Source organism: Platichthys flesus, chromosome 24 (genome assembly GCF_949316205.1).
Source record: "Platichthys flesus chromosome 24, fPlaFle2.1, whole genome shotgun sequence".
Classification (NCBI taxonomy): Eukaryota; Metazoa; Chordata; class Actinopteri; order Pleuronectiformes; family Pleuronectidae; genus Platichthys; species Platichthys flesus.
The window spans coordinates 15,494,339-15,520,608 of NC_084968.1; the positions used below are offsets into that span (position 1 = coordinate 15,494,339).

General features: G+C 45.6%; 3 protein-coding genes across 5 annotated transcripts; 2 read left to right on the plus strand and 1 right to left on the minus strand.

Annotated features, from left to right (window-relative positions):
• Window positions 1–1,846: 1,846 nt before the first annotated feature.
• Window positions 1,847–4,127, minus strand: anapc10 (anaphase promoting complex subunit 10). The gene is made up of 7 exons (XM_062383895.1): window positions 3,966–4,127; window positions 3,507–3,679; window positions 3,286–3,404; window positions 3,115–3,205; window positions 2,590–2,710; window positions 2,458–2,511; window positions 1,847–2,312 (listed from the first exon to the last, which is right to left on the minus strand). The coding sequence occupies exons 2-7, from the start codon at window positions 3,620–3,622 to the stop codon at window positions 2,133–2,135; spliced, it is 681 nt and encodes a 226-aa protein (XP_062239879.1). The 5' UTR covers window positions 3,623–3,679; window positions 3,966–4,127; the 3' UTR covers window positions 1,847–2,132.
• Window positions 4,120–12,040, plus strand: abce1 (ATP-binding cassette, sub-family E (OABP), member 1). Its single transcript, XM_062383894.1, has 19 exons — window positions 4,120–4,254; window positions 5,035–5,165; window positions 5,324–5,409; window positions 5,539–5,636; window positions 6,265–6,382; window positions 7,584–7,721; window positions 7,806–7,875; window positions 8,183–8,279; window positions 8,358–8,447; window positions 8,536–8,657; window positions 8,773–8,897; window positions 10,114–10,210; window positions 10,418–10,477; window positions 10,751–10,809; window positions 10,965–11,075; window positions 11,163–11,305; window positions 11,428–11,550; window positions 11,623–11,734; window positions 11,881–12,040. The coding sequence occupies exons 2-19, from the start codon at window positions 5,063–5,065 to the stop codon at window positions 11,926–11,928; spliced, it is 1,800 nt and encodes a 599-aa protein (XP_062239878.1). The 5' UTR covers window positions 4,120–4,254; window positions 5,035–5,062; the 3' UTR covers window positions 11,929–12,040.
• Window positions 12,041–14,604: 2,564 nt separating this feature from the next.
• Window positions 14,605–25,305, plus strand: LOC133949905 (F-box/WD repeat-containing protein 7-like). Of its 3 annotated transcripts, none has more exons than XM_062383978.1 (13): window positions 14,605–14,852; window positions 15,363–15,999; window positions 16,073–16,208; window positions 16,685–16,819; window positions 17,658–17,781; window positions 19,006–19,145; window positions 19,406–19,519; window positions 20,154–20,335; window positions 20,488–20,713; window positions 20,789–20,855; window positions 20,937–21,080; window positions 23,738–23,887; window positions 24,197–25,305. In XM_062383978.1, exons 2-13 carry the CDS (start codon window positions 15,866–15,868, stop codon window positions 24,328–24,330), a joined length of 1,686 nt encoding a protein of 561 aa, XP_062239962.1. In that variant the 5' UTR covers window positions 14,605–14,852; window positions 15,363–15,865; the 3' UTR covers window positions 24,331–25,305. The 3 variants fall into 3 exon arrangements, with proteins under 3 accessions (XP_062239962.1, XP_062239964.1, XP_062239963.1); XM_062383980.1 differs by having other exon boundaries at window positions 19,448–19,519; XM_062383979.1 differs by having other exon boundaries at window positions 15,917–15,999.
• The last annotated feature ends 965 nt before the right edge of the window (window positions 25,306–26,270 follow it).

The following is a 26,270-nucleotide window of genomic DNA, read 5'->3' on the forward strand; positions in this document are numbered from 1 at the left end:
ATAAAGATATAACTTCACACATGTATAAACTGGAGTTTGTACGATACAGACATATCACCAGGTATCTTCATACCTGCTCCGGCCTGAAGGCTTCCTTCACTGCCGCCCTACTGACCTCTCTGACCCTCCAGATGGTCCCAGTTCACCCTCAGGACTGGTTTGGGCTCTTCAGGTGTGTCCGGCAGCTTTTCTCCAACTCACCACCTGGGGGCAGTCAGCTGCTGTTCCTCCATCAAGAGCATGAAGCTGGTTCTCTGTCCCAATCGCCCTGGCTAGAAGATCCCGATGGAGCTGAGGCAGACCACTGAAGATGTTATAACATGTAGATACAAGCTGTGGACAACTCGCTCCACCATGAGATCTCTCTCTCTCTCTCTCTGTGTTGCTATGAGACAGAGACACACAAAGGTCCCACTAAAGAGAAGAGTCATGTGACCTGTGAGAAGAAGTTCAGATCCTCACGTGTTCAAACCTTAGAGCTGCTGTGGGTGTGGAGTCGCACTCAGAACCGACCCAGACTTTAAACCAGTTCACACCAGTGGCATTAGTTTTGAGAATATTGGTAAATCTGGATCCCATCAGCGCCACACTGGACAGAGACTGGACAGAAACTGAGATGAGGTGATAAACCAGTGGCAGCTCACGTGTTTCAGGGTTTCTCTGTCAAACGAAAGTCTTTGTGCGTCTTCACACGACCTGACGATCACATGTGTATTTAATTATTAACAATGGTGTGGGATCATGAATCAGATTCTGGAGCGAACCAAACAAACACAAACACACAACACAAGATGAAAACAGGACGTTCCTCTTCCTTCTGTCTTCAGACTTTTATCAACCACACGTTTAATACCATGAAACCTGATGTATTGGCGGTGGTCTAGTGGCAGAAACTTGGGCTGTGGGCAGAGAAGGTCTCTGGTTCGTCTCTGGTTCGACTCCACGGAGAGACAACAAAAGACGAACCTGGATTGATCTGTCCAAAAATCAGAGTCTCCCTACCCTGTCTAGTGCCCCTGAGCAAGGCACTTTACTCCCCCAACACCTGCTCCCCGAGCGCCGTACATGGTCGCTCTCTGCTCTGTGTGTCCTGCACCAGATGGGTTAAATGCAGAGGTTGAATTTACCTACCTGCATGAGTGTGTTGTGCATGTGTTTGGTATGAATAAACATATCTTAATATCATCATTCAGATCACGTTTCCGTCTGTGAACCAAACAGTTCACAGAACTAACACAAAGAAAAGTTCATCGACCTCAGAACTTTGACAGGTAAGCGTCCGTCAGCGTGTGGTCCTGATTGGCTGCTTGTGTTAAGTGGGTGGGACCAGATGACTGGAGAAGAAGATCTAAATGTAATTCTGCCTGTAGGGGGCGTGGTATGTCTGTGAAAGGTGAAAAGTCGGTTTTGCTTTTCTCGTTTATTCTTATTAACATATTTTCTTATTTAAAAAAAAAGATATAGAAAATAGATTAAAAAATTTAACCATTGTTTTAAGGTTTACGCTTGACTGCGCCCCCCTGGTCACTGGACCTCGTTCAGAGAAGACGGTGGTGAATCTGTTGTGGGCGGGGACATGTCTCTGTGGACGTGTCTCTGTGGACATGTCTCTGTGGCCGTGTCACCATGAGGAGACAGACAAACCTCTGTCTGTATATAAACTGTGATCCTTGGGTGGAGCAGTGGTGACGAGGTCCCGCCCATACATGCTCTCCAACAATCCTGAGTCAGGGTCAGCTGTCAATCATCACGTCTCAGCCTGTTTTCATATCATCAATAACTGATTTAAATCAAACTGATCAGAAACGTGAACAAACATCAGAGAGAAGAACAGAAACGACAGAAACATCTTTACAAACATTTATTAAACGTCTATTCAGATTGTTTGTTTGGTCCATGTCCCGTCTGCTCACATGGAGGAGGTGTATGACCTGTACTGTAACCAGCCACCAGGGGGCGATACAGATGTAGATGTTCCAGTCAAATTTAAATATTGTGTGTTTTTAAGTTTCCTTATGTGACAGATACTAAAGTGAAGTGAAGAGTAAATCACGTCAGGATCCATCAAACATGAGCCTGCAGATTTCCCAGAATTCCCCTGGAGGCGACCACAGTGCGCGTGTGGGTCCAGGTCACCTGATGGTGCGGTACATCATGAAGTCCACCGTGGTGCATCGTGGGAACTTTCCGATAGAGCTCTCCTCCACCGGCGTGTAGACTTTAATCTGCCGCATGTGAGTGTCTCTGCCGTTCTGGTGGTTGGCCAACACGGCAATCTGTATCATGAAGGTGCTGATCGGCTCGTTCGTCCGCTGACACACACACACACACACACACACACACACACAGACACACACAGACACACACAGACACACACAGTCAGGATTAAGCACGTTCCAACACAAAGAAAAACAAACTGAGTTCCACTCGTGAAGGTTCATTTCGACAGCTCCTCACCTGGTTGATGAGAGAGATGTGGATCCAGCCGCTCGGCTCCACCATCTCCAGCTGCTGCAGAGACAAGAGAAGAAGAAGTCAGGCTCTGAGCGCCCCCTGTTGATCAAACGGCGGAAGACGCCCGTGTGTTACCCGGATTTCCTGCAGGTTGTGGAAGTTGTTGCCGACTCGGACAGAGATCTTACTGGGTGTGTAGCTCTCGTCAGATTTATAATCAGCATAAATACACAACATCTTCACCGTCGTCCTCCTCCTGAACACAACACAACACACACACACTTTTTTAAAGAATAAAGTTCAGGGTGTAAATATCATTTCTATATCATCAGTGTGTGATTTTTAATATTTACAGTATATATCAGCACAAACTGCTCAAGGTGATCAGATTGTCCCATGTCACCATTTATATTTCTGTGTTATAATAAATAAACATGTTTGTTTGTCTCTGGAGTGAAAAGGTAGAGATGCAGATTTAAGACTAATCGGGTCTCCAGGTTTTTCCAGAGCGTCATATCAAAGAGGTTTTACTCCCTAATATCAGAATCAGATCCCAAAGATAAATGAAGGTTGGTTATGAAAGCTCCAGGTGTTGTTTAGTGGATCCAGATGTGCAGCTGTGGAGCATGACCACGTCCTGGGACTGGAGGACTCAGGTACCTGAACTGAATGTTCACCAGGTGAGGCTGCGATCCGTCCGACTGCCAGTACGTCTCCAGGTTATCGTCCCTCAGCTGATCCACCCCGAAGCCTGCACAGAGCAACCACACTGTTTCTCTGTGTCCGTACACACACACACACACACAGACAGACACATATACAGGGTCTGACCGGGTTTACAGGACGACAGGGACCACACTGCCTGGGACCCGATCTCTCGGACCGTGCCGGTCCGCTCCAGCTGCTTGGGGTCGGCGCCCGGTGGCGTCTTGCTGGGCGTGGCCATCCTCCTGTCACAGAGAGAGACACGAGCACGTGGACCTGAGCCACGTTCGAACCTCCCAGCTTCACCTTGTGTTTTAAAGGAGACATATTATGGGATGGTCACTGACCGTTCAGAGACCTCCTGCTGGGGCCTTAACTCCCGAGGCTCTTCAGCAGCGTCTTCAGGATCTGACTCTGGCTCAAACTGATACGGAAGGAACGCTACGTTCTCTCCATCAGCCATTTGTCTCCATCCGGATCTACTGCTGATGTGGTTTCGTCCAGACCTGAGTTACAGGAACTAAATCAAATCGTAGAACAGGAGCATAATATGTCTGCTTTAAAAACATCCAGATCTCCACTGATCCTCAAAGATCAGAACAGATCATCGTCACAGTTTGTGTTTATTAGTGTTTATCAGGATAAAGAAGTAGACACGCGTGTTATTATCAGATGCACCAACTTGTGCACCTGATGGATTTAGCTTTGGAGGCTAACGTGAAGCAAACATGAAGCTAATGTTTAGCTAACTTGGTCCAACGCGCTCAAACTTAACTTCAGACAGTGAAAGTAAAAGTTGAACTCACGGTGACAGTTCAAAGTCTCAGGTCACGAGCCGCGATCACAAACACACACTAAAGCTTCAGCTAACGAGCTAGCATGCTACATCTCCCACTCTGCAGCGTCCGGGGAGTCGCGTCCTGATGTCGTCACCGGCCCCGGCGCGCGCTTTGTGCGTGTGCGGCGCCATGTTTGGCACCGGCTCCAGGAGACGAACACGTTGCGGAGGAGGAGAAGTTTCGCTGCGGGTCGATTCTCTGCGGACGAAGCTTCTGGTCTGATTCCCTCGAGCACGCGAACCGGAGCCAAACAGCGGTGAGTGTCCGACTCTTCCTCCCGGGCTCCATCGCCTCTCCTCGGCCTCGGGCCGCCGAGTGGACCATGTAGAGCAGCTGTCAGTGCGGGGCCTCCGCGGTTAGCAACAAGCTAACGGCTAGCTCCTCCGTGTTAGCCGCTGTTAGCTCGTAGTTAGCGTTCATCTAACCCGCAGCTCAGGCAGCGGGGACACCGGAGAACATACACGTGAGATCACCTGTCAGTTTGAACATGTGAAGTCACATGACAGTTTGAACATGTGATGTCACATGACAGTTTGAACATGTTCGTTCAACGCAGCTCTTGCTGCTCTGCGTCTCCTCTGGAGCGTCATCCCGTTCAGTGGCTCTGTGATCACTAGCTGCCCTGGGTTCTAATCAAGATGAGAGGATCCTGTCGGTACCCGGGTCAGTGAGTGGGCTCGGTTCGTCTGTGACTCGTCAGTGACGAACCGACCGGGATGTCACACATCGAGTCAGCGGCTGAATGTGACGTGTTCGTGTGAATTCACTGATTCCACTGAACCCAACACGTCTTGACCCAGTAGCTTCCGCCTGGAGGCCCCAGTACAGATGGTCTGAGCCACTGGTTTCGCTGGGATCCATGAAACCAGTGTGAAGCGACCAGGTGGACGGAGCCTTTGTTAAAGCTCACGGGTGAATGTGTTGCTTCAGCAGACTTGTTGTGTGTCAGATTGTCACCTGACACACATCAGCTGTGACAGGTTCTCTTCCTCCTCCAGACCTCCTCTCCATCCCTTCATTTCTCTGTGTGTTCCAGCTCCTCGTGCCGGGGCCCAGTCTCCACCATGGCAGATAAAAACACCAGGATCGCCATCGTCAGCCACGACAAGTGTAAACCCAAGAAATGCCGTCAGGAGTGCAAGAAGAGCTGCCCCGTGGTGCGGATGGGTGAGTGCTGGCTCGCGTGAGAAGAGGGAGGAGCCGAGTCGGTGGTCACATGCACTTCCTGTGTGTGTCCTCAGGGAAGCTGTGTGTTAACATGAACTTCCTGTGTGTGTCCTCAGGGAAGCTGTGTGTTAACATGAACTTCCTGTGTGTGTCCTCAGGGAAGCTGTGCATCGAGGTGACGCCGCAGAGTAAGATCGTGTGGATCTCTGAGTCTCTGTGTATAGGCTGTGGAATCTGCATCAAGGTAAAGACCTGTTCAGGCTGGGGGGGGGGATGGGGCAGACAACCCAATTTGATTTTGACTGGGTTTCTATGAATCAGTGATTCATTGTGTTGTGTTGTTGGTTATTGTGACGTCGTTGTGTCTTTGTAGAAATGTCCGTTTGGAGCGTTGTCGATCGTGAACCTGCCCAGTAACCTGAAGAAGGAAACCACTCACAGATACTGCGCCAACTCCTTCAAACTGCACCGGTACGCCCCCCCCACCACACACATGTTCTCTGTATGATGATGAACATGTTGTGAATCTGTCACATGTTCTGATTCCATATTTCTACTCTGGACGTTTGGACACATACAGAGAACTGATCTGACACCAGTGGATTTGAAACAATAACAACTTGTTTACAGTATATGAACAGCTGTTATTGTCTTGTTGACACTGTTACACACTTTAAGAGGACGGATGTCTTCCAGGACATGTCCCTTTTACTCGTGTCCGGTTCCAGCGTCAAATATTAGAGTATGCACAGGCTCCATGAAATCTGATCTGAAGACAGTTCAAACCAGTAGCAGAACAGATCGGCTGCTGTTTGGGAGCAAAGTGAATTCTGGGAAAACACAATCTCAGTTTTATCCTCAGGTGAAACTTATGAACTCTGAAGACGTGATGTCGGTTCATAGATTCACTGAAGGAAACTTTTCAGATCCTCTGGTCACAAACTCTGGAGATCTGTTTGTTTAACTCAACAGGGAAGAATCTGTCAGATTTAATATGAGGAAGGTTTTATACAGGATTTATGTATTTCTGCAGTTTTTGAAAAGTGTGTGTGTGTGTCTCTGTGTGTGTGTCCCTGTGTGTGTGTCCCTGTGTGTGTAGGCTGCCTATCCCCAGACCTGGTGAGGTTCTGGGTCTTGTGGGGACCAACGGTATCGGGAAGTCCACAGCTCTGAAGATTCTGGCTGGAAAACAGAAACCCAACCTGGGGAAGTACGACGTGAGTAACACACACAGACACACACACACACATGTTACTGGTGTGAGTGAAACACACACAGGTTAGTGATGTGAGTGTAACACACACACACACGTTGCTGATGTGAGTGTAACACACACAGGTTAGTGATGTGAGTAACACACACACACACACATGTTAGTGATGTGAGTGTAACACAAACAGATTAGTGATGTGAGTGTAACACACACACACACACACACACACATGTTAGTGATGTGAGTGTAACACAAACAGATTAGTGATGTGAGTGTAACACACACACACACACACACACATGTTAGTGATGTGAGTGTAACACAAACAGATTAGTGATGTGAGTGTAACACAGACCTGTTAGTGATGTGAGTGTAACACACACAGACACACACACACACACACATGTTACTGGTGTGAGTGTAACACAAACAGATTAGTGATGTGAGTGTAACACACACACACACGTTGCTGATGTGAGTGTAACACACACAGGTTAGTGATGTGAGTGTAACACACACACACACGTTGCTGATGTGAGTGTAACACACACAGGTTAGTGATGTGAGTAACACACACACACACACACACACACACACACATGTTAGTGATGTGAGTGTAACACAAACAGATTAGTGATGTGAGTGTAACACACACACACACACACACACACATGTTAGTGATGTGAGTGTAACACAAACAGATTAGTGATGTGAGTGTAACACAGACCTGTTAGTGATGTGAGTGTAACACACACAGATTAGTGATGTGAGTGTAACACAGACCTGTTAGTGATGTGAGTGTAACACACACAAACACACACACTTGTTGCTGATAGATGGAAACGTTGAGCGTCGTTTGTTGCTGTGCGGATGAGATAAGATGTGGGCGGAGCTTCTCTCTGACCAAACGGTCTCGTTAAAGTATAAAATAAAAAGGAAATTCAATGATTTAAAATAAAGTGAATAATTTGTTCACAAGCTTCTTTTTTTATCGTCTGGAATCTAAATCAAAAAGTTGTATTAATTAATTATCTCAGTAATAATAAAAGTTGTTTTCTGAGTTTCCCCTCTCACTCTTGTTTCATATTCATCTTCTGCTTCATACTTCTCTGGTGTGTCAGATATTAACATGCATGAGAATCTCCTGCTTCATGTGATCATATCTGACCGTTGATGGATTCCTCTCTGGCTCCGGTCTTTCCCAGAATCCTCCCGACTGGCAGGAGATCCTGACGTACTTCAGAGGATCCGAGCTCCAGAACTACTTCACCAAAATCCTGGAGGACGACCTGCGGGCCATCGTGAAGCCGCAGTACGTGGACCAGATCCCGAAGACCGTGAAGGTACCGGGGGGGAGGGGCCGGGGGGGGTGGGGACCAGTGAGGGACCAGTGAGGGCTGGGTGTAACTCTTCACCTCTACCTCCAGGGGTCAGTAGGAGCCATCCTGAGCAGGAAAGACGACACAGACACACAAAGCATCGTCTGTGATCAGCTAGGTAACACACACACACACACACACACACACACACACACACCCTAAAATGATCATTGGCCCAAAACTAATTAAGTTGGAATAAATCAAATTATCATCTGTGTTAATAATGGTGATATATTCTTCATACTTTAAAACCACGTGTCAGGAGGTAGAACCAGGTTCTAGCTCGAGGACCTGAGGTCAGAGACCTTCTTCCAGCTTGGGGGGGGGGGGGGTCATGACCTCATAACGGCTCCTGATGATGATTATGATTCATAGTGTTCACACAATCTGACCTGATCTCTGTTGTGATTGGCTGCTGCCGGCAGACCTGACTCACCTGCGGGAGAGGAACGTGGAGGATCTGTCGGGCGGCGAGCTGCAGAGGTTCGCCTGCGCAGTCGTCTGCATCCAGAGGGCCGACATGTGAGCAAACCACACACACACACACACAGACACACACACACACACAGACACACACTGACGGCTGTGTCTCTGCTGCAGCTTCATGTTTGACGAGCCGTCCAGCTACCTGGATGTGAAGCAGAGGCTGAAGGCCGCCATCACCATCCGCTCCCTCATCACCCCCGACAGGTAGCTCACCTGTCAGAGACACAACCTGTTCCCTGTGATCTCATGTGCTCTAGATATGAACGTGTTTATGATTAATAACTGGTGTCAGGTACATCATCGTGGTGGAACATGACCTCAGTGTGTTGGACTACCTGTCCGACTTCATCTGCTGCTTGTACGGAGTCCCCAGCGCCTACGGTGTGGTCACCATGCCCTTCAGTGTGCGAGAGGGTAACACAATCACACACACACACACACACAGAGAGAGTCAATAACACATTCACACACACACACACAGTCAGTGATTGTGTTCCCCTGCTTCAGCTCCTTCTTCTCCATCCTGAAGGTATCAACATCTTCTTGGACGGTTACGTTCCCACAGAGAACCTCAGGTTTCGTGAAACCTCATTGGTTTTCAAAGTGGCTGAGACGGCCAATGAGGAGGAGGTGAAGCGACTCCGGCACTACCAGGTCCCGCCCCCTTTCCTCTACTGGTTGTGATGGTTGCGTTGTGATGGTTGTGTTGTGATGTTTTTGTTGTGTTGTTTGTGTTGGGATGTTTGTCTTGTGTTGGTTGTGTGGAGATGTTATGTTTGTGTTGTGAAGGTTGCGTTGTGATGGTTGTGTTGTGATGTTTTTGTTGTGTTGTTTGTGTTGGGATGTTTGTCTTGTGTCGGTTGTGTGGAGATGTTATGATGTTTGTGTTGTGATGGTTGTATGCAGATGTTATGTTTGTGTTGTGATGTTTGTGTGGAGATGGTTACGTGGAGATGTTGTGATGTTTGTGTTGTGATGGTTGCGTGGAGATGGTTGTGTTGTGATGTTTTTGTTGTGTTGTTTGTGTTGGGATGTTTGTCTTGTGTTGGTTGTGTGGAGATGTTATGTTTGTGTTGTGAAGGTTGCGTTGTGATGGTTGTGTTGTGATGTTTTTGTTGTGTTGTTTGTGTTGGGATGTTTGTCTTGTGTCGGTTGTGTGGAGATGTTATGATGTTTGTGTTGTGATGGTTGTATGCAGATGTTATGTTTGTGTTGTGATGTTTGTGTGGAGATGGTTACGTGGAGATGTTGTGATGTTTGTGTTATGATATTTGTGTGGAGATGGTTGTGTTGTGATGTTTTTGTTGTGTTGTTTGTGTTGGGATGTTTGTGTTGTGATGGTTGTGTGGAGATGTTATGATGTTTGTGTTGTGATGGTTGTATGCAGATGTTATGTTTGTGTTGTGATGTTTGTGTGGAGATGGTTACGTGGAGATGTTGTGATGTTTGTGTTGTGATGGTTGCGTGGAGATGGTTGTGTTGTGATGTTTTTGTTGTGTTGTTTGTGTTGTGATGTTTGTGTTGTGTTGGTTACGTGGAGATGATTGTGATGGTTGTGTGGAGATGTTTGTGTTGTTTGTGTGGTGATGGTTGTGTTGTGATGTTTGTCTTGTGTTGGTTACGTGGAGATGATTGCGATGGTTGTGTTGTGATGGTTGTGTGAAGATATTATGATGTTTGTTTTGTGATGGATGCGTGGAGGTGTTATAATGTTTACGTTGTGATGGTTGCGTGGAGATGTTTGTGTTGTGATGGTTGTGTTGTGATGTTTTTGTTGTGATGGTTGTGTTGTGATGTTTTTGTTGTGATGGTTGTGTTGTGATGTTGAGGAGGCTGCCCTGGTTGATTCCTGGTTCTGATTGTGTTTCAGTATCCAGACATGTTCAAGAAGATGGGCGAGTTCGAGCTGGATATTAAAGGAGGAGAGTTCACGGACTCTGAGATCATGGTGATGCTGGGAGAGAACGGTGCGTGTTTCCTCCTGCACACAGCTCCTCTGGTTCTCCTGTGGTGTTCAGTCTGATGTTATCCACATCCACACATTCATTGAGTTCTGTCAGGGTCCATGTTCCATCCTGATGTCCTGGGGACAGACAGGCAGAGAGACAGTGAGACATCAGCTGTGGACACGAGGTAAAAGTGGAGGTTGTGAAAATGTGTGTGTTTGTGTGCAGGCACAGGGAAGACGACCTTCATCAGGATGTTGGCTGGAGGACTCAAACCTGACGAGGGAGGTAGGTCTCTCTCTCTCTCTCTCTCTCTCTCTCTCTCTCTCTCTCTCACTCACACTCTCTCTCTCTCACTCACTCACTCACTCACTCACACTCTCTCTCTCTCACTCACTCACTAACACTCTCTCTCTCTCTCTCTCTCTCTCACACTCTCTCACTCACTCACTCACACGCTCTCTCACTCACACTCTCTCTCACTCACTCACTCACTCACTCACACTCTCTCTCTCTCTCTCTCTCTCTCTCTCTCACACTGACCTTCTCCCCCCCCCCCAGGTGATGTTCCCACCCTCCTCGTCAGCTACAAGCCTCAAACCATCAGCCCCAAGTTTAAGGTTTGTTTCAACAGCAGCTGAAAACAATGAAACATCAGTTCACACCTGCAGTGACTCACACTAACACACACACTCTAACACAAACTGACACACACATCACTATCAATGTGTTCTCACCAGGATTTGTGTGTGTGTCTGTGTGTGTGTGTGTGTAGGGCAGTGTGCGAGCTCTGCTGCATGAGAAGATCCGAGACGCCTACACTCACCCTCAGTTCATCACAGACGTGATGAAGCCGCTTCAGATCGAGAGCATCATCGATCAGGACGTGAGAAAAACCATTGATAAGAAATCAATGATTCTGATGATTGACGGGATGTTAACACCCCCCCCCCCCCCTCCTCTCCCCCTCCAGGTGCAGATCCTGTCTGGTGGCGAGCTGCAGCGAGTCGCTCTCACTCTGTGTTTGGGGAAACCAGCTGATGTTTATCTGATCGATGAACCGTCGGCCTACCTGGACTCTGAGCAGAGGCTGATGGCCGCCAGGGTCATCAAGAGGTCACACGCTACTTTACCCAGAATTCTACAGCAAAATAAATAGTGAAGCTGTTTCCTGTTTGAATCGTCCTTCCTGTTCCTTCATGTTGCTTCATGCTCCTTCATGTCCATCACGTGTGCAGGTACATCCTCCACGCCAAGAAGACTGCCTTCGTGGTGGAGCACGACTTCATCATGGCGACCTACCTGGCCGACAGAGTCATCGTGTTCGACGGGATTCCCTCCAGGCAGACCGCCGCCAACACGTAAGAGGAGGAGACATTTTAAAAAGGCTGAATCGTTAAACTGTGTATTCATACTGCTCTTCTCTCGATCAGGCCTCAGGGTCTGTTGGCAGGAATGAACCGTTTCCTGGCGCTGCTGGAAATCACGTTCAGACGAGACCCAAACAACTTCAGACCCCGGATCAACAAACTCAACTCCATCAAGGTGTGTGCAGGGGGGGGCTTCAGCTCTGGAAACAACTGATTTAGACACAATCCAAGATTAGACAACATCAAACTGCTGTTTACTCTCCACTGAGTGATCTGCTCTCCTCACTTCATCACTCTGACCGTTTCCCTTTGTTTCCTCAGGACACTGAACAGAAGAAGAGCGGAAACTATTTCTTCCTTGACGACTGAGACCACTTCCTGTGGCGCCCCAGCACCACTTCCTGTGGCGCCCCAGCACCACTTCCTGTGGCGCCCTTCATTCAGACTGTGTTCAAATGATAAACAACTTTATTCCACCACAGTTTCTGACCTTGTTTCTTATTTTCTCTCTAACGGCTGAAACGTTTCATCTTTAAACTGAAACAGGGAAAGTGACAGTTTTTAAGAAATGTAAAAACCATATCTTTATATATATATACAATAACTTTATATATATATATACAATCCTCCACATTACTGGTCAAACTAAAGAAAACAGTCAGATTTTAGTTTTTCCTTTAAGCAGCGATACTCCTCCTGAGATAAACGGCCAGTTTACACTAACCCCTTCTATTATAAATATATTTTTTCATTTGACCATAGATTTAATTTGACTGGGATTTCCAAATAAAATAAAATATGAAATGTAAACAAATGATTTGGCATATCATCAGGTATCAGTATATAAATGTAATGTAATAAATACCTGATAATACATGTTGTATATTTTGTGTTTATAAACTACTTAAGTCTTAGGATAAAGTAAATAAACATGAGATCAGGTGTATAGTATTACACGTGAGATCATTATTCTAAAGGTAGAAAATAAATATAGCCATTTATATACACACATGATAAAATAGATAGATAGATTACTTTATTCATCCCCGAGGGAAATTAAGTTAGGGTTAATATTAAGAAGGTATACATTTTGTACCATATTTAAAAAAATATGTAAGACAACAAAGAGTTCCCATTGAGCGGGAGTGAGGAGCTGGGATCAAATACACACGTCAATGGTTTATTTTATGAAAATTAAAAACTCTAGACCTTAATAAATTAGAAGAGAACATGATCTCACGTCAGTTTTTAAAATCCTGCTCACGGCTCCGATGAGTGACGCCATGTTTTCTATGAACACAATGCAAACATGGAAAGTTCTGTGGTGCGCCCTCTAGTGGAAGCTACCAAGTGAAGCGAAATCATCTCTATCCCCCCCTGGTGTCTGGCTGTAGTATAGAGCATTACCCTCCTCCATGTTAGCAGATGTTAAACATAACTATAGAGTTTCCTGTTTCTCTGAGAAGAAAACTCATCTGTTTATAGATGTGATGTCAACGTTCCTGCTCCAGATGACAGTGTGAAGATGAACTTGCGGGGGGGGGGCACTCATAACAGGTCAATCTGAGGAGGGCTGTTTCAGACAGGGTAAAAAGATTCTGTTTTAAATGATTCTTGTGATATAATATATACTTAAATATATACTGATGATTAAAGTATTAATCCTCCAACTCTGTCCGTCTTTTATTTATGTAAGTTAGTTAGTTAGATAGATAGATGGATAGATAGTTAGTTATTTAGTTTGTTAGTTAGTTCGTTCGTTAGTTTGTTAGTTAGTAAATTAGTTAGTTAGTTAGTTAGTTCAGTGTACTAATGAACTTTAACAATCCTGTGAGTTAAAACTAATTCAGTAAACTAGTTTCAGCCAAAATAAAAAAATAAATGATATAAAAGTTTTTTCTTTGTTGCTGCATCAGTAAATATTATTTATTTACTGATGATATTTCTCTATTTGTATTTGTGATGTTTTGTCCGTTCAGTGTGAGCTATGTGGGTGGCTGTGGCTGAGGGGGAGAGCGGTCGTCCTCCAACCAGAAGGTTACTGGTTTGATCCTCTTCTGCATGCCGACGTGTCCTTGGGTTAGATTTTGAACCCATTTCAAAAATGGCACCTCCTAGATGTTGAATGCACTAATTAAAGATATGTAGTTACATATTACATCATAAACCCACGACTCACAGAGCATCAGTGTGATGTCATCAGCTCCATGTGCAGCAGTTGCACCTGCAGAGTCAGGTGCAGCGAGTGTTCTGCTGACGTCACGTCTACGTCACGTCTACGTCACGTCAGCTTTGTGGGAAACACGATCGGTCAGCTCTGAGCATTAAAGACGAGGAGACGAAAACAAATTGAAGTTTATGTAAATAATTTAAACCAAAGCTGATTCCAGACCTGAGCTCCAGATCCAGAGTTTGTGTTTCTCACAACAACACAACAGCAGGTTTTCACAACAGCATCAAATATTATGAGACAGGAAATAACGTGACAATATGGCTAGCATGCTAATGCTAGCATGCTAAGGCAAACGTGTCCACAATCTTTTTTTAAGGTTGTGAAAACTAAGTTATTACAATCATAATTGTAATTTTTTGATAATTATATGTATACCTCTCCGTTTTGAAGGGTATAAAGCCCCCCCCCCCCTCGGCCTAGCCCTACACGTGAACACGCAAAACGAAGGGGTGACTGGGATTTGGAAGTTGACCAGCAGGTGGCGACAGCTCACTTCTCTTTCCTCACAGTGGTCTGACGGTTTGACTTCTTTAAACATGCTAACATCATGGCTCCGGGATGGAAAGAGGATTTGATCTTTAGTTCAACTAAACACAAAACATAAAACATAGCGATAATAACACAAACACACACAGATAGACTACCTCAGGAGCTGGAGAGAGAAAGAGAGAGAGAGAGAGAGAGAGAGAGAGAGAGAGAGAGAGAGACATGTCCCTGCATGTTCCTGTGGTAAAGAGACACATCCTGAACATAGAGAGAGAGAGAGAGAGAGAGAGAGAGAGTGGTAGAGGTAGAGAGAGAGAGACAGAGAGAGAGAGGGAGAGCCGCAGCAGCCCGCGCTGGTCTCGGACTTCAGATCAGAACTGATCACTGATCGGTTATTTCTCCTAATCGATTGACCGGATGCGCTGCTGACGTCACGGACCCTCCTGTCGTTGATTGGATTAAATGATCGTTAATTAAACCGTCACGTTTCTCTCGCTCGGCTCCGGCAGGGCGCCACCTACCGGCGGCGGGCACCATGGGTTTCTACGGGAGCCTGAAGCTCATCTTCTACAAAGTGAGTTTTGATCATTAGCACTATCGATTATCGATCTGCTGACGTCACAGCCCTGCTCTGATTGGACGTTGGGTTATTGTCGGGCTCGCGCAGCACCGGGATGACGAGGCGTTTCTCTGCCGGTGGCGTGTGTCGGTGCGCGTGCGTGTTCGATTGACCACTGCGGAAACGAGAGTGAGTCTGTCTGTGATTCTGGGTTATTGAATATTGATCAGCTGTCTGTGTCTGTGAGCCAACGAGCAAGGCATCTGACGAGGGTTTGAATCCTGTTAAATCAATAGTTATTTACCTCAAATCCTCAAACGACACAAAATAAAACTTTCGAAATCAATCAACTGTTTAAAATGTTCAGTTATAAGATGAATTACACATTAAACTGATCATTATGATTATTGAAATGATCAACTCTGTTATATCCACGTTAGTTAGAGTTTACATCGGTTTTCATCAGACCATTCTTCTTCTTCTTCTTCTTCTTCTTCTTCTTCTTCTCCAAACTGTCCAACAAAGTGTTTCCCTCTGGAGCAGAACCTGGTTCAGTTTGATCCAGACCCAGAACTCCTCTTCTGGTCTGAGGAACCGTTCACACCTGATGTTCAGGTTCAGACTGAACTGAAGCTCTGAACCAAACCAGGTGTTTCTAGTGATTCTATTGATAAATCAGTGGATAGTTGTGTGTCTGTGTGTCTGTGCGTGTGTGTGTCTGTGCGTGTGTGTGTGTGTGTCTGTGTGTGTTTGTCTGTGCGTGTGTGCAGCAGCTCTATTTTAGTCGGGCACTGCTCCGGCGACATTTCATTCACTGTGAGCGACTCCGACCGGAAACAGATGATTCAGATTGTGCGACGCTGAATTTGTGTGACTTGACATTATCTGAGTTAAAAGAAACACACACAAACATGTTCTCTGTTGTTGTGTCACAGTAACAAGCTGACGTGTTTCCTGTTCAGATCAAACCAGGAGTCAAACTGAAACCTTGAGAAGTTAGTTAGTTGTTCCATTGACACAGAGACCAGATGTCTCCAGCCTGTCTGTCTTCTGTCTTCTGTCTTCTGTCTCCCCCTCAGGTGAAGAGGAAGTTGGATCATGGTCCAGACGCTCGTCCGTTTCCTTCGGGGAAGAAACTCTGTAAAGGCGGCGGATTCCTCAGGTGCCGTCCAGAGGGAGCATGAGATGTTTGAATGTTGTGGACTGTGATTCTGACGCCGTCCTTCTCCCCTCAGGCCCCCCCGTCCGGTTCAGGTCACGCCCACCACCTTCTGCGACCTGCGACTGGCCAATGGGCATTCAGCTCAGAGGCGGCAGGTGACCTCGGGTCCGCCCCCTTCCGGCCTACAGGACTGGCTTCACACCTTCAAGGTGAGACTGATCAACAGCCTCAAACAGACAATTCTCACTACCTAGCTTTCCTCGCTAACTAGCATTACTTGCTAACTAGCATTCCTCGCTAACTAGCATTACTTGCCATCTACAGTAGCTAACATGAATTCTATTCACAACCCAAGAGCATGTCACTATTACTTAACGTAACGTTACTTTTCAAAAATACGAGTTTCGTCTCAGATCGGCACAAGAACGTTCACCACCAGGGGGCAGAGATGATGTTTAGATATCACTAGCAGCTCTTTCCTGCTCTTTACCAATATTTACGATTCAGACAAACGTCTCAATAGACCTCTTCTTTTTCTTCCACTTCATCCTCCACTTCTTTTTCATCATCTTCTTCTTCTTCTTCTTCTTCTTCTTCTTCTTCTTCTTCTTCTTCTTCTTCTTCTTCTTCTTCTTCTTCATCTTGTTCTTCTTCCTCCTCTTATTCCTCCCCTTCCTGTCTGCAGATGTGGAGTGGCCCTGAGAGGCTATTGGCTCTGGACGAGTTGATTGACAGATGTGAGACCAATCAGGTGAAGCACATGATGCAAGTGATCGAGCCGCAGTTCCAGAGAGACTTCATATCAATGTTGCCCAAAGAGGTGTGAACACGCATGTTCTCTGTATGACCTGAAACTGCTGACGCAACATGACACATGGGACCTGTCTTTATTAACAACATGTGTATGTTGATTGCGTGTTCCAGTTTGCCCTGTATGTGCTGCTCTGAACATGTGTATGTTGATGGCGTGTTCCAGTTGGCCCTGTATGTGCTGCTCTGAACATGTGTATGTTGATGGCGTGTTCCAGTTGGCCCTGTATGTGCTGAGGTTCTGAACATGTGTTCCAGTTGGCCCTGTATGTGCTGAGGTTCTGAACATGTGTATGTTGATTGCGTGTTCCAGTTGGCCCTGTATGTGCTGAGGTTCTGAACATGTGTATGTTGATTGCGTGTTCCAGTTGGCCCTGTATGTGCTGAGGTTCTGAACATGTGTATGTTGATGGCGTGTTCCAGTTGGCCCTGTATGTGCTGAGGTTCTGAACATGTGTATGTTGATGGCGTGTTCCAGTTGGCCCTGTATGTGCTGAGGTTCTGAACATGTGTATGTTGATGGCGTGTTCCAGTTGGCCCTGTATGTGCTGAGGTTCTGAACATGTGTATGTTGATTGCGTGTTCCAGTTGGCCCTGTATGTGCTGACACTCTGAACATGTGTATGTTGATGGCGTGTTCCAGTTGGCCGTGTATGTGCTGAGGTTCTGAACATGTGTTCCAGTTGGCCCTGTATGTGCTGAGGTTCTGAACAAGTGTATGTTGATGGCGTGTTCCAGTTGGCCCTGTATGTGCTGAGGTTCTGAACATGTGTATGTTGATGGCGTGTTCCAGTTGGCCCTGTATGTGCTGAGGTTCTGAACATGTGTATGTTGATGGCGTGTTCCAGTTGGCCCTGTATGTGCTGAGGCTCCTGGCTCCCAGGGATCTGGTGCAGGCGGCTCAGACCTGCAGGTCCTGGAGGATCCTGGCTGAAGACAACCTGCTGTGGAGGGAGAAGTGTGGAGAGGAAGGTGAACTTATTAAACACGCTCCACATTCTGAAAACACTTGAAGGGTTAGGGCTAACCCTAACCCACAAGGATCATTTAAAACCGGATCTTTTAACCCGGTGTAAAACAGCCCTCCTCAGATTGACCTGTTTTGAGTTTCAACCTGTTTTAGCCCTAACCCTTTTATTCCAGTAATATTGACAGAAAACATTTCATCACATGTCATTTAGCTGACGCTTTTGTCCAAAGCGACTTACAATTAGTACACTCAACATTTATGAGGGGCCATTTAGGGGTTCAGTATCTTGCCAAGGACACTTCGGCATGGGGAAGAGTGGGGTTTGAACCGGCAACCTTCTTGCTGGAGAGCGACCACTCTACCCCCTAGGCCACACCGCCCAAAACCAACTTTAGTTTGAAATAGTATAAGTGCGTGTTACTGTTAAATTGTATTTATTATTAAGTTTATTTGTGTTCTTGCTTTGTTTTATTAATTAATTGATTTTGTATGATGTTAGAAAGGTGCTATATAGATCCTAGTTATTATCATATAAGACATTCAACTCATTAATAATCAGTATTTTTCAACTTTTGCTATGATGATACTTCTTCCTCTTCCTCTTCCTCTTCCTCTTCCTCTTCCTCTTCCTCTTCCTCTTCTTATCTGTGTTTTACAGTTCATATTATTTAGCATCTGTTGAAACTGGAGAAGTTCTGAAAACATTAATGCTGCTACAACTTGATTAGTGTGACTGAGGTGTAATGCTAACGCTAGGTAGCTTCATTTGGATGACTGACAGGAAGCCCCCCCCCCCCCCCACACACACACACAACATTTCTCATACAGTAGTTTGTCCACATTTCATATGAACGTGTCAGAGCAAGAAGATAAAACAGATCAATCATCAAACTCTTAAGTTATTACAATTATTAAGTCTGATTAACAGATGACAACACAACCTTCTTGGGGGGGGGGGCAGTTGTCAAAGTAGTATAGAATGTTTTTGTGACTTTTTTCAATGTGCGTGATAAGAAATAACAAAATCATTTTAAGGTTTTAACTCGAGAAGTTTCTGTCACAAACTCTTAGTTTATCAAAGTTTTGTTTGTAATTATTTAATCTGTTTGAATTCATCTCTTTGATCTTTGATATCGAGGAGAAGATGATTTTATAGACGAGCAGCTGAAGAAGCCGACGCCTCCTGATCACTGATCTGTGACCTCGCCCTGTTTATACGTCCTCAGGTATATCAGAGGGCGTGGCCTCTCGTCACAGGAAGTGTGGGAGGTCGGGGGGGGCGGCGGTAAGTCGATGGAAGTCTACTTACATCCAACAACACCGCGTGGACAACAACTGGAGGAGGGGCGACGCACAGGAGCCCATGGTACACAGACACACACACACACACAGACACACATAGACACACATAGAGACACACACACACACACAGAGACACACACACACACACAGAGACACACATAGAGACACAAGCACACACACACACATAGAGACATACACACAAACACGAACTCTCTCACACACACACACACGGTGCACACATAGAGACACAAGCACACACACACATTTACAGACACACACACCCACTCGTACACACAGTTGAGTGTGACCTCTTGTCGTGTGCAGGTGTTGACAGGTCACGATGATCATGTGATCACTTGTCTCCAGTTCAGTGGCGACCTGATCGTCAGCGGCTCCGACGACAACACACTCAAAGTGTGGTCGGCCACCAGCGGCAAGGTGAGGTGTGTGTGTCTGTGTGTGTGTGTGTGTGTGTCTGTGTGTGTGTGTGTGTGTCTGTGTGTGTGTGTCTGTTTGTGTGTGTGTGTCTGTGTGTTTGTGTGTGTGTGTGTCTGTGTGTGTGTGTGTGTGTCTGTTTGTGTGTGTGTGTGATTCCTAACGAACTCGCCATCATTCATTGATCATGTGACAGAATGTTCAGCTCTCTTATTGGCTACTTATGTATAAGAAGTAATAGATTACATCTAATACCTTTAATATTAGATGTTAATATTAATATAAGATGTAATCTTATTTTCATTAAAGATTGTTTAAATTTAAGTTTAATACATATGAATGTATTTCATTGTAAGATAAATAACATCACGACGTAGATGTAAACACAAACAACTTAAAGTAACCAGATGTTTCTTTAAGTTTCAAGTTTAACGTTCACACGTGACCTCATCTACATAATGAGCGTGTCACATGACCAACGTGTCGACTCCATCGCCCCCTGGTGGCTGATGAGAGGTCAGAGGTCACAGTGCCCTGCTCTGATTGGAGGAGCAGAAGATTCTTTCATCATGAACGTCTGTGATTCGATTAAAGAAGGTGATGACATCACTGACATCAGTGACATCATCTCTCTCAGTGTCTGAGGACACTAGCAGGTCACAGCGGGGGGGTGTGGTGCAGCCAGATGGCCGTTGCCATGGTGATCAGCGGCTCCACCGACCGAACCCTTCGCGTGTGGGACGCAGAGACGGGGACATGTGTCCACACGCTGAGGGGACACACGTCCACTGTGCGCTGCATGCACCTGCACGGCCACCGGTAACACACACACACACACACACACACACACACACACACACACACGCACACACACAGACACACACACTCAAACACACTCAAATACACACACACACTATCGTTGTGTATTTGAATGTTCTGATTGGCTCAGTGATGTCCCGCCTCTCTCTCAGCGTGGTGTCGGGCTCTCGGGACTCGACCCTGCGGGTGTGGGACGTGTGGAGCGGCCGCTGTGAACACGTGCTGAGCGGACACGTGGCCGCGGTGCGCTGCGTTCAGTACGACGGGCGCCGCGTGGTGTCGGGGGGGTACGACCACATGGTGAAGGTGTGGGACCCAGAGACGGAGGCGTGTCTACACACACTGCAGGGACACACAAACAGAGTGTACTCACTACAGGTACACACACACACACACTGTACGCTGTGGACCAATCACAGCCTCAGATCTAAAGGACTTCCTGTCTCGCTGCAGTTCGATGGCGTGCTGGTGGCGAGCGGCTCGTTGGACACGTCCATCAGAGTCTGGGACTCAAACACAGGTCGGTCCTCATCATGTGACGTCTCAGGGACTTTAAATAACACTAATGTTAAATATAAATCATAACTCCTGTTTCCTGCAGGTGGGTGTGTCCACACGTTGACCGGCCACCAATCACTGACCAGCGGCATGAAGCTGAGGGACAACGTCCTCGTCTCCGCAAACGCAGACGCCACCGTCCGAGTGTGGGACGTCCGGACGGGACAGTGTCTCCACACGCTGGAAGGTGAGAGGGACAAAACAACTGACACAGAGTCAGAGAAAAGAGAGAGGAGGAGGAGGGAGAGAGAGGAAGAGGAGGGAGAGAGAGGAAGGTGAGGGAGACAAAACAACTGACACAGAGTCAGAGAAAAGAGAGAGGAAGAGGAGGGAGAGAGAGGAAGGTGAGAGGGACAAACAACTGACACAGAGTCAGAGAAAAGAGAGAGGAGGAGGAGGGAGAGAGAGGAAGGTGAGAGGGACAAACAACTGACACAGAGTCAGAGAAAAGAGAGAGGAGGAGGAGGGAGAGAGAGAGAGGAAGAGGAGGGAGAGATGGAGAGAGTGAGGAAGAGAGAGAGAGCAAGGTGAGAGGGACAAACAACTGACACAGAGTCAGAGAAAAGAGAGAGGAAGAGGAGGGAGAGAGAGGAAGAGGAGGGAGAGAGAGGAAGGTGAGGGAGACAAAACAACTGACACAGAGTCAGAGAAAAGAGGGAGGAGGAGGGAGAGAGAGGAAGAGGAGGGAGAGATGGAGAGAGTGAGGAAGAGAGAGAGAGCAAGGTGAGAGGGACAAACAACTGACACAGAGTCAGAGAAAAGAGAGAGGAGGAGGAGGGAGAGATGGAGAGAGTGAGGAAGAGAGAGAGAGAGGAAGGTGAGAGGGACAAAACAACTGACACAGAGTCAGAGAAAAGAGAGAGGAGGAGGAGAGAGAGAGAGGAAGAGGAGGGAGAGATGGAGAGAGTGAGGAAGAGAGAGAGAGGGCGTAAGAGAGAGGAAGAGGTGGGAGAGATGGAGAGATGGAGAGAATGAGGAAGAGGATGGAGAGAGAGAGAGAGAGAACACTAGGTGTCCCCTCTGTGCTTTCAACAGGTAGGAACCTTCAGTCAGCAAACAGGAGGTTTTGTTGCACAGGGACTTTTTTAACTGCTGCATCAGTGAGTTGATGATGAAACCTGAGAAAATAAAGCTCAGATGCAAATAAAGCAGAATTTATTTTTATTATAAATATGATTCTCTGATTTCAGCAGATAGTTGAAACAGTGACATAGTTTCCAGGGCAACACAACAACACGTGTGTTGTTGTTAGAAATTACAGTGTGTGTCCATCATGTGTGTAGTATGTGACATATGACAGTGTGTGTTCATCATGTGTGTAGTATGTGATAAATGACAGTGTGTGTCCATCATGTGTGTAGTATGTGATATATGACAGTGTGTGTTCATCATGTGTGTAGTATGTGATAAATGACAGTGTGTGTCCATCATGTGTGTAGTATGTGATATATGACAGTGTGTGTCCATCATGTGTGTAGTATGTGATAAATGACAGTGTGTGTCCATCATGTGTGTAGTATGTGATATATGACAGTGTGTGTTCATCATGTGTGTAGTATGTGATAAATGACAGTGTGTGTCCATCATGTGTGTAGTATGTGATATATGACAGTGTGTGTCCATCATGTGTGTAGTATGTGACATATGACAGTGTGTGTCCATCATGTGTGTAGTATGTGACATATGACAGTGTGTGTCCATCATGTGTGTAGTATGTGATACATGACAGTGTGTGTCCATCATGTGTGTAGTATTTGACATATGACAGTGTGTGTCCATCATGTGTGTAGTATGTGACATATGACAGTGTGTGTCCATCATGTGTGTAGTATGTGATAAATGACAGTGTGTGTCCATCATGTGTGTAGTATTTGACATATGACAGTGTGTGTCCATCATGTGTGTAGTATGTGATATATGACAGTGTGTGTTCATCATGTGTGTAGTATGTGATAAATGACAGTGTGTGTCCATCATGTGTGTAGTATGTGACATATGACAGTGTGTGTCCATTATGTGTGTAGTATGTGACATATGACAGTGTGTGTCCATCATGTGTGTAGTATGTGACATATGACAGTGTGTGTCCATCATGTGTGTAGTATGTGACATATGACAGTGTGTGTCCATCATGTGTGTAGTATGTGACATATGACAGTGTGTGTCCATCATGTGTGTAGTATGTGATAAATGACAGTGTGTGTCCATCATGTGTGTAGTATGTGACATATGACAGTGTGTGTCCATCATGTGTGTAGTATGTGACATATGACAGTGTGTGTCCATCATGTGTGTAGTATGTGACATATGACAGTGTGTGTCCATCATGTGTGTAGTATGTGATATATGACAGTGTGTGTCCATCATGTGTGTAGTATGTGACATATGACAGTGTGTGTCCATCATGTGTGTAGTATGTGACATATGACAGTGTGTGTCCATCATGTGTGTAGTATGTGACATATGACAGTGTGTGTCCATCATGTGTGTAGTATGTGACATATGACAGTGTGTGTCCATCATGTGTGTAGTATGAGACATATGACAGTGTGTGTCCATCATGTGTGTAGTATGTGACATATGACAGTGTGTGTCCATCATGTGTGTAGTATGTGATAAATGACAGTGTGTGTTCATCATGTGTGTAGTATGTGATAAATGACAGTGTGTGTCCATCATGTGTGTAGTATGTGATATATGACAGTGTGTGTCCATCATGTGTGTAGTATGTGACATATGACAGTGTGTGTCCATCATGTGTGTAGTATTTGACATATGACAGTGTGTGTCCATCATGTGTGTAGTATGTGACATATGACAGTGTGTGTCCATCATGTGTCTCAGGTCCTAACCAGCATCAGTCTGCTGTGACGTGTCTTCAGTTCTGTGGACGTCTCGTCTTGTCCAGTTCAGACGATGGGACGGTCAAACTGTGGGACCTGCAGAGCGGCGCCTGGCTCAGGGACCTGGTGGCGCTGCAGAGCCGGGGATCAGGTGACCTCACACACGTGCTCACAACACACAACAACACGAATACACAACACACATGAGATGATGTTGATTACAATGAGAAGATGATCTGGAGATGTGATGTGAAAACTCTTTAACAAACCAAACTACTCAAATCAGGAGAAGTGAAGTTTTATTTCCTCTTCGATGTTTTTTTATCGCACCTGAATGAAAACACGTCGTAGTTTGTTCCACTTGTTATTTTCTTCACTGACATGATGTTACTTGAAAACAGATTCAACTGAACCTTCATCTGTTCTCACTGGAACCAATCACGGCTCTCCTTCTCAACAGGGGGTGTGGTCTGGCGAATCCGAGCGTCCGACACTCGGCTGGTGTGCGCCGCCGGCAGCAGGAACGGGTCGGAGGAGACCAAACTCCTGGTGCTGGACTTCAACGGGGACGAGACGAAGGACGAGACGGACTGAGGAGGCTAGGACACTACGTCTCCTCAGTGAGGTGTCCTGATTGGCCAGAAGACAAGGAGCAGGAACGTCACTGAAGAACTGGACAACTCAGCGCGGTGCGAGCGGCAGCAACCAATGAATGATTGACCAACAGGAAGTGGATTATCAACAGGAAGTGGATTAATCTCAAAGACGGCCCGGCTGAGACATTTGGACGAATGTGATGTATCGTCAAACGGATACATTCACGTGATGAATTAACAACTTGTATCGCTGCTGAACCAATGGGGACGTCACTGTTTAAACCGACCAATCAAAGTGGACCAACTGTCGACTTCTGGAGACGCAGGTTCAGACAGAAACTCGTGTTTCATTTAATCAACACGTCGAGTTTGTGAAAGAAACCTGAAGCCGTTTTTCAGTAAACGTTGTTTTCACCTCATGAAAATATGAAACGAATCTGAACATGAGACGCACGTTCACGTCAAAACTTTGACTCCAACTTTATATTTGTCTTTCGAACCTACAAACATTCAGTTTATGATGAAGGAAATATTATTTCATTAAGTTCATGAGTTTTATTTAAACAAACAATCAAACACAAGATTTGAAAAAAAGAAACAAACACATTTGAGAATCTTTTTTTTAAATCTGTTTAAAACAGCTACTCATTAATAATTAATTGACAGACGTGACGAGCTTCAGTCACTTATGAATACATTTTTCATGGCTCAACTTAAAATTTCCACAATGTGAATTAAATTTGTTTCACAGCTAATTTAAATATCTAATATTTTGTCTTTGCTTCCACACGACACCTCTCTGATGAAATATTAATGAATTCATTCAAAAACAACGAAGCAGATATTAATAGAATAAAGTGCTGTTGCCAGGCAACACGCTGGCCAATGTAAATAACTGTAAATACAGAGGATGTAAATATTCATGTTTTATAGAAAGAAAGCAAAAATATCAATAAAGACCAGTTTTGTAAAATCGTTTCTGACGATGATTTGGCTAAAATGAAAAGTTCTTGAGTCTTTTATTCTGAAAATATTTAGTTTATTGGCAGGTGGCGACCAGCATCAAGGTGAATCACTTCCTGTGTGGTTTTCCACTTCCTGGAGGTTCTGGTTCCCTGTGACGAAACAACTATGATGACGTCTTATTTAAAAACCATGTTTCATACGAGGTCACATGATCTTGTTTGTAAATAGTTCAGATGAAAACTTGAACCGTTAAAATTCAGTGAATCAACTCATTTCTTCACGTTGTACATATTAATGTTCTAACCCTTTAAAACAGGTTTTAAATCAACTTTATTTAAACTCTTCTACCTGAAGCAGCAGCTGGATGAAGTGAGTCTGAAGTGTGAGTGTGAACAAGAGAAAGTTTCCTCTTCTCTCCCTGAGCGTCTGTGACTCTGGTGAGTGGGTTCCATCTCCTGAGAGAACCACTGACTGAGTCACAGACACAACCAGCTGCAGCTGAAGAGTGAAGCTGAACTGAGATCAGTTAAAAACACTCTGAAGTTATTAAACACCAGAGTTTATCTCCAACATTCAGCAGGAAACTGTGAAACATGAAGAGTTCTGAACAGTTTGTTGGATTTGTTCCAGCAGCAGCTCTTCAGGCTCATGAAGCAGAGGATCATGGGTAATATCCATTCAGTGAGTGAGTCAGAGCTAAACTGCAGGGGGCGCTGTTGCGCAGTAAGTTACATTACTTTGAAGTAAAGATGTGTTTCACTGTCAAAGTGAATTATTCAGACGTTCAATGTTTCATTCTTTATCTTTAAATTTCAGTTTCTGTCAGAGCTTTAACCACAAACAGAGAATTTATAGTTTCAACTTTAAATCATCAGAATCGGCCACGTTCCATTCAGCACAGCTGCCGGCCTCCAGGGGGCGACAGAGGGGCTGATGTGTCTGATTGGTGGGTGGTGCAGGATGAGGACCTAA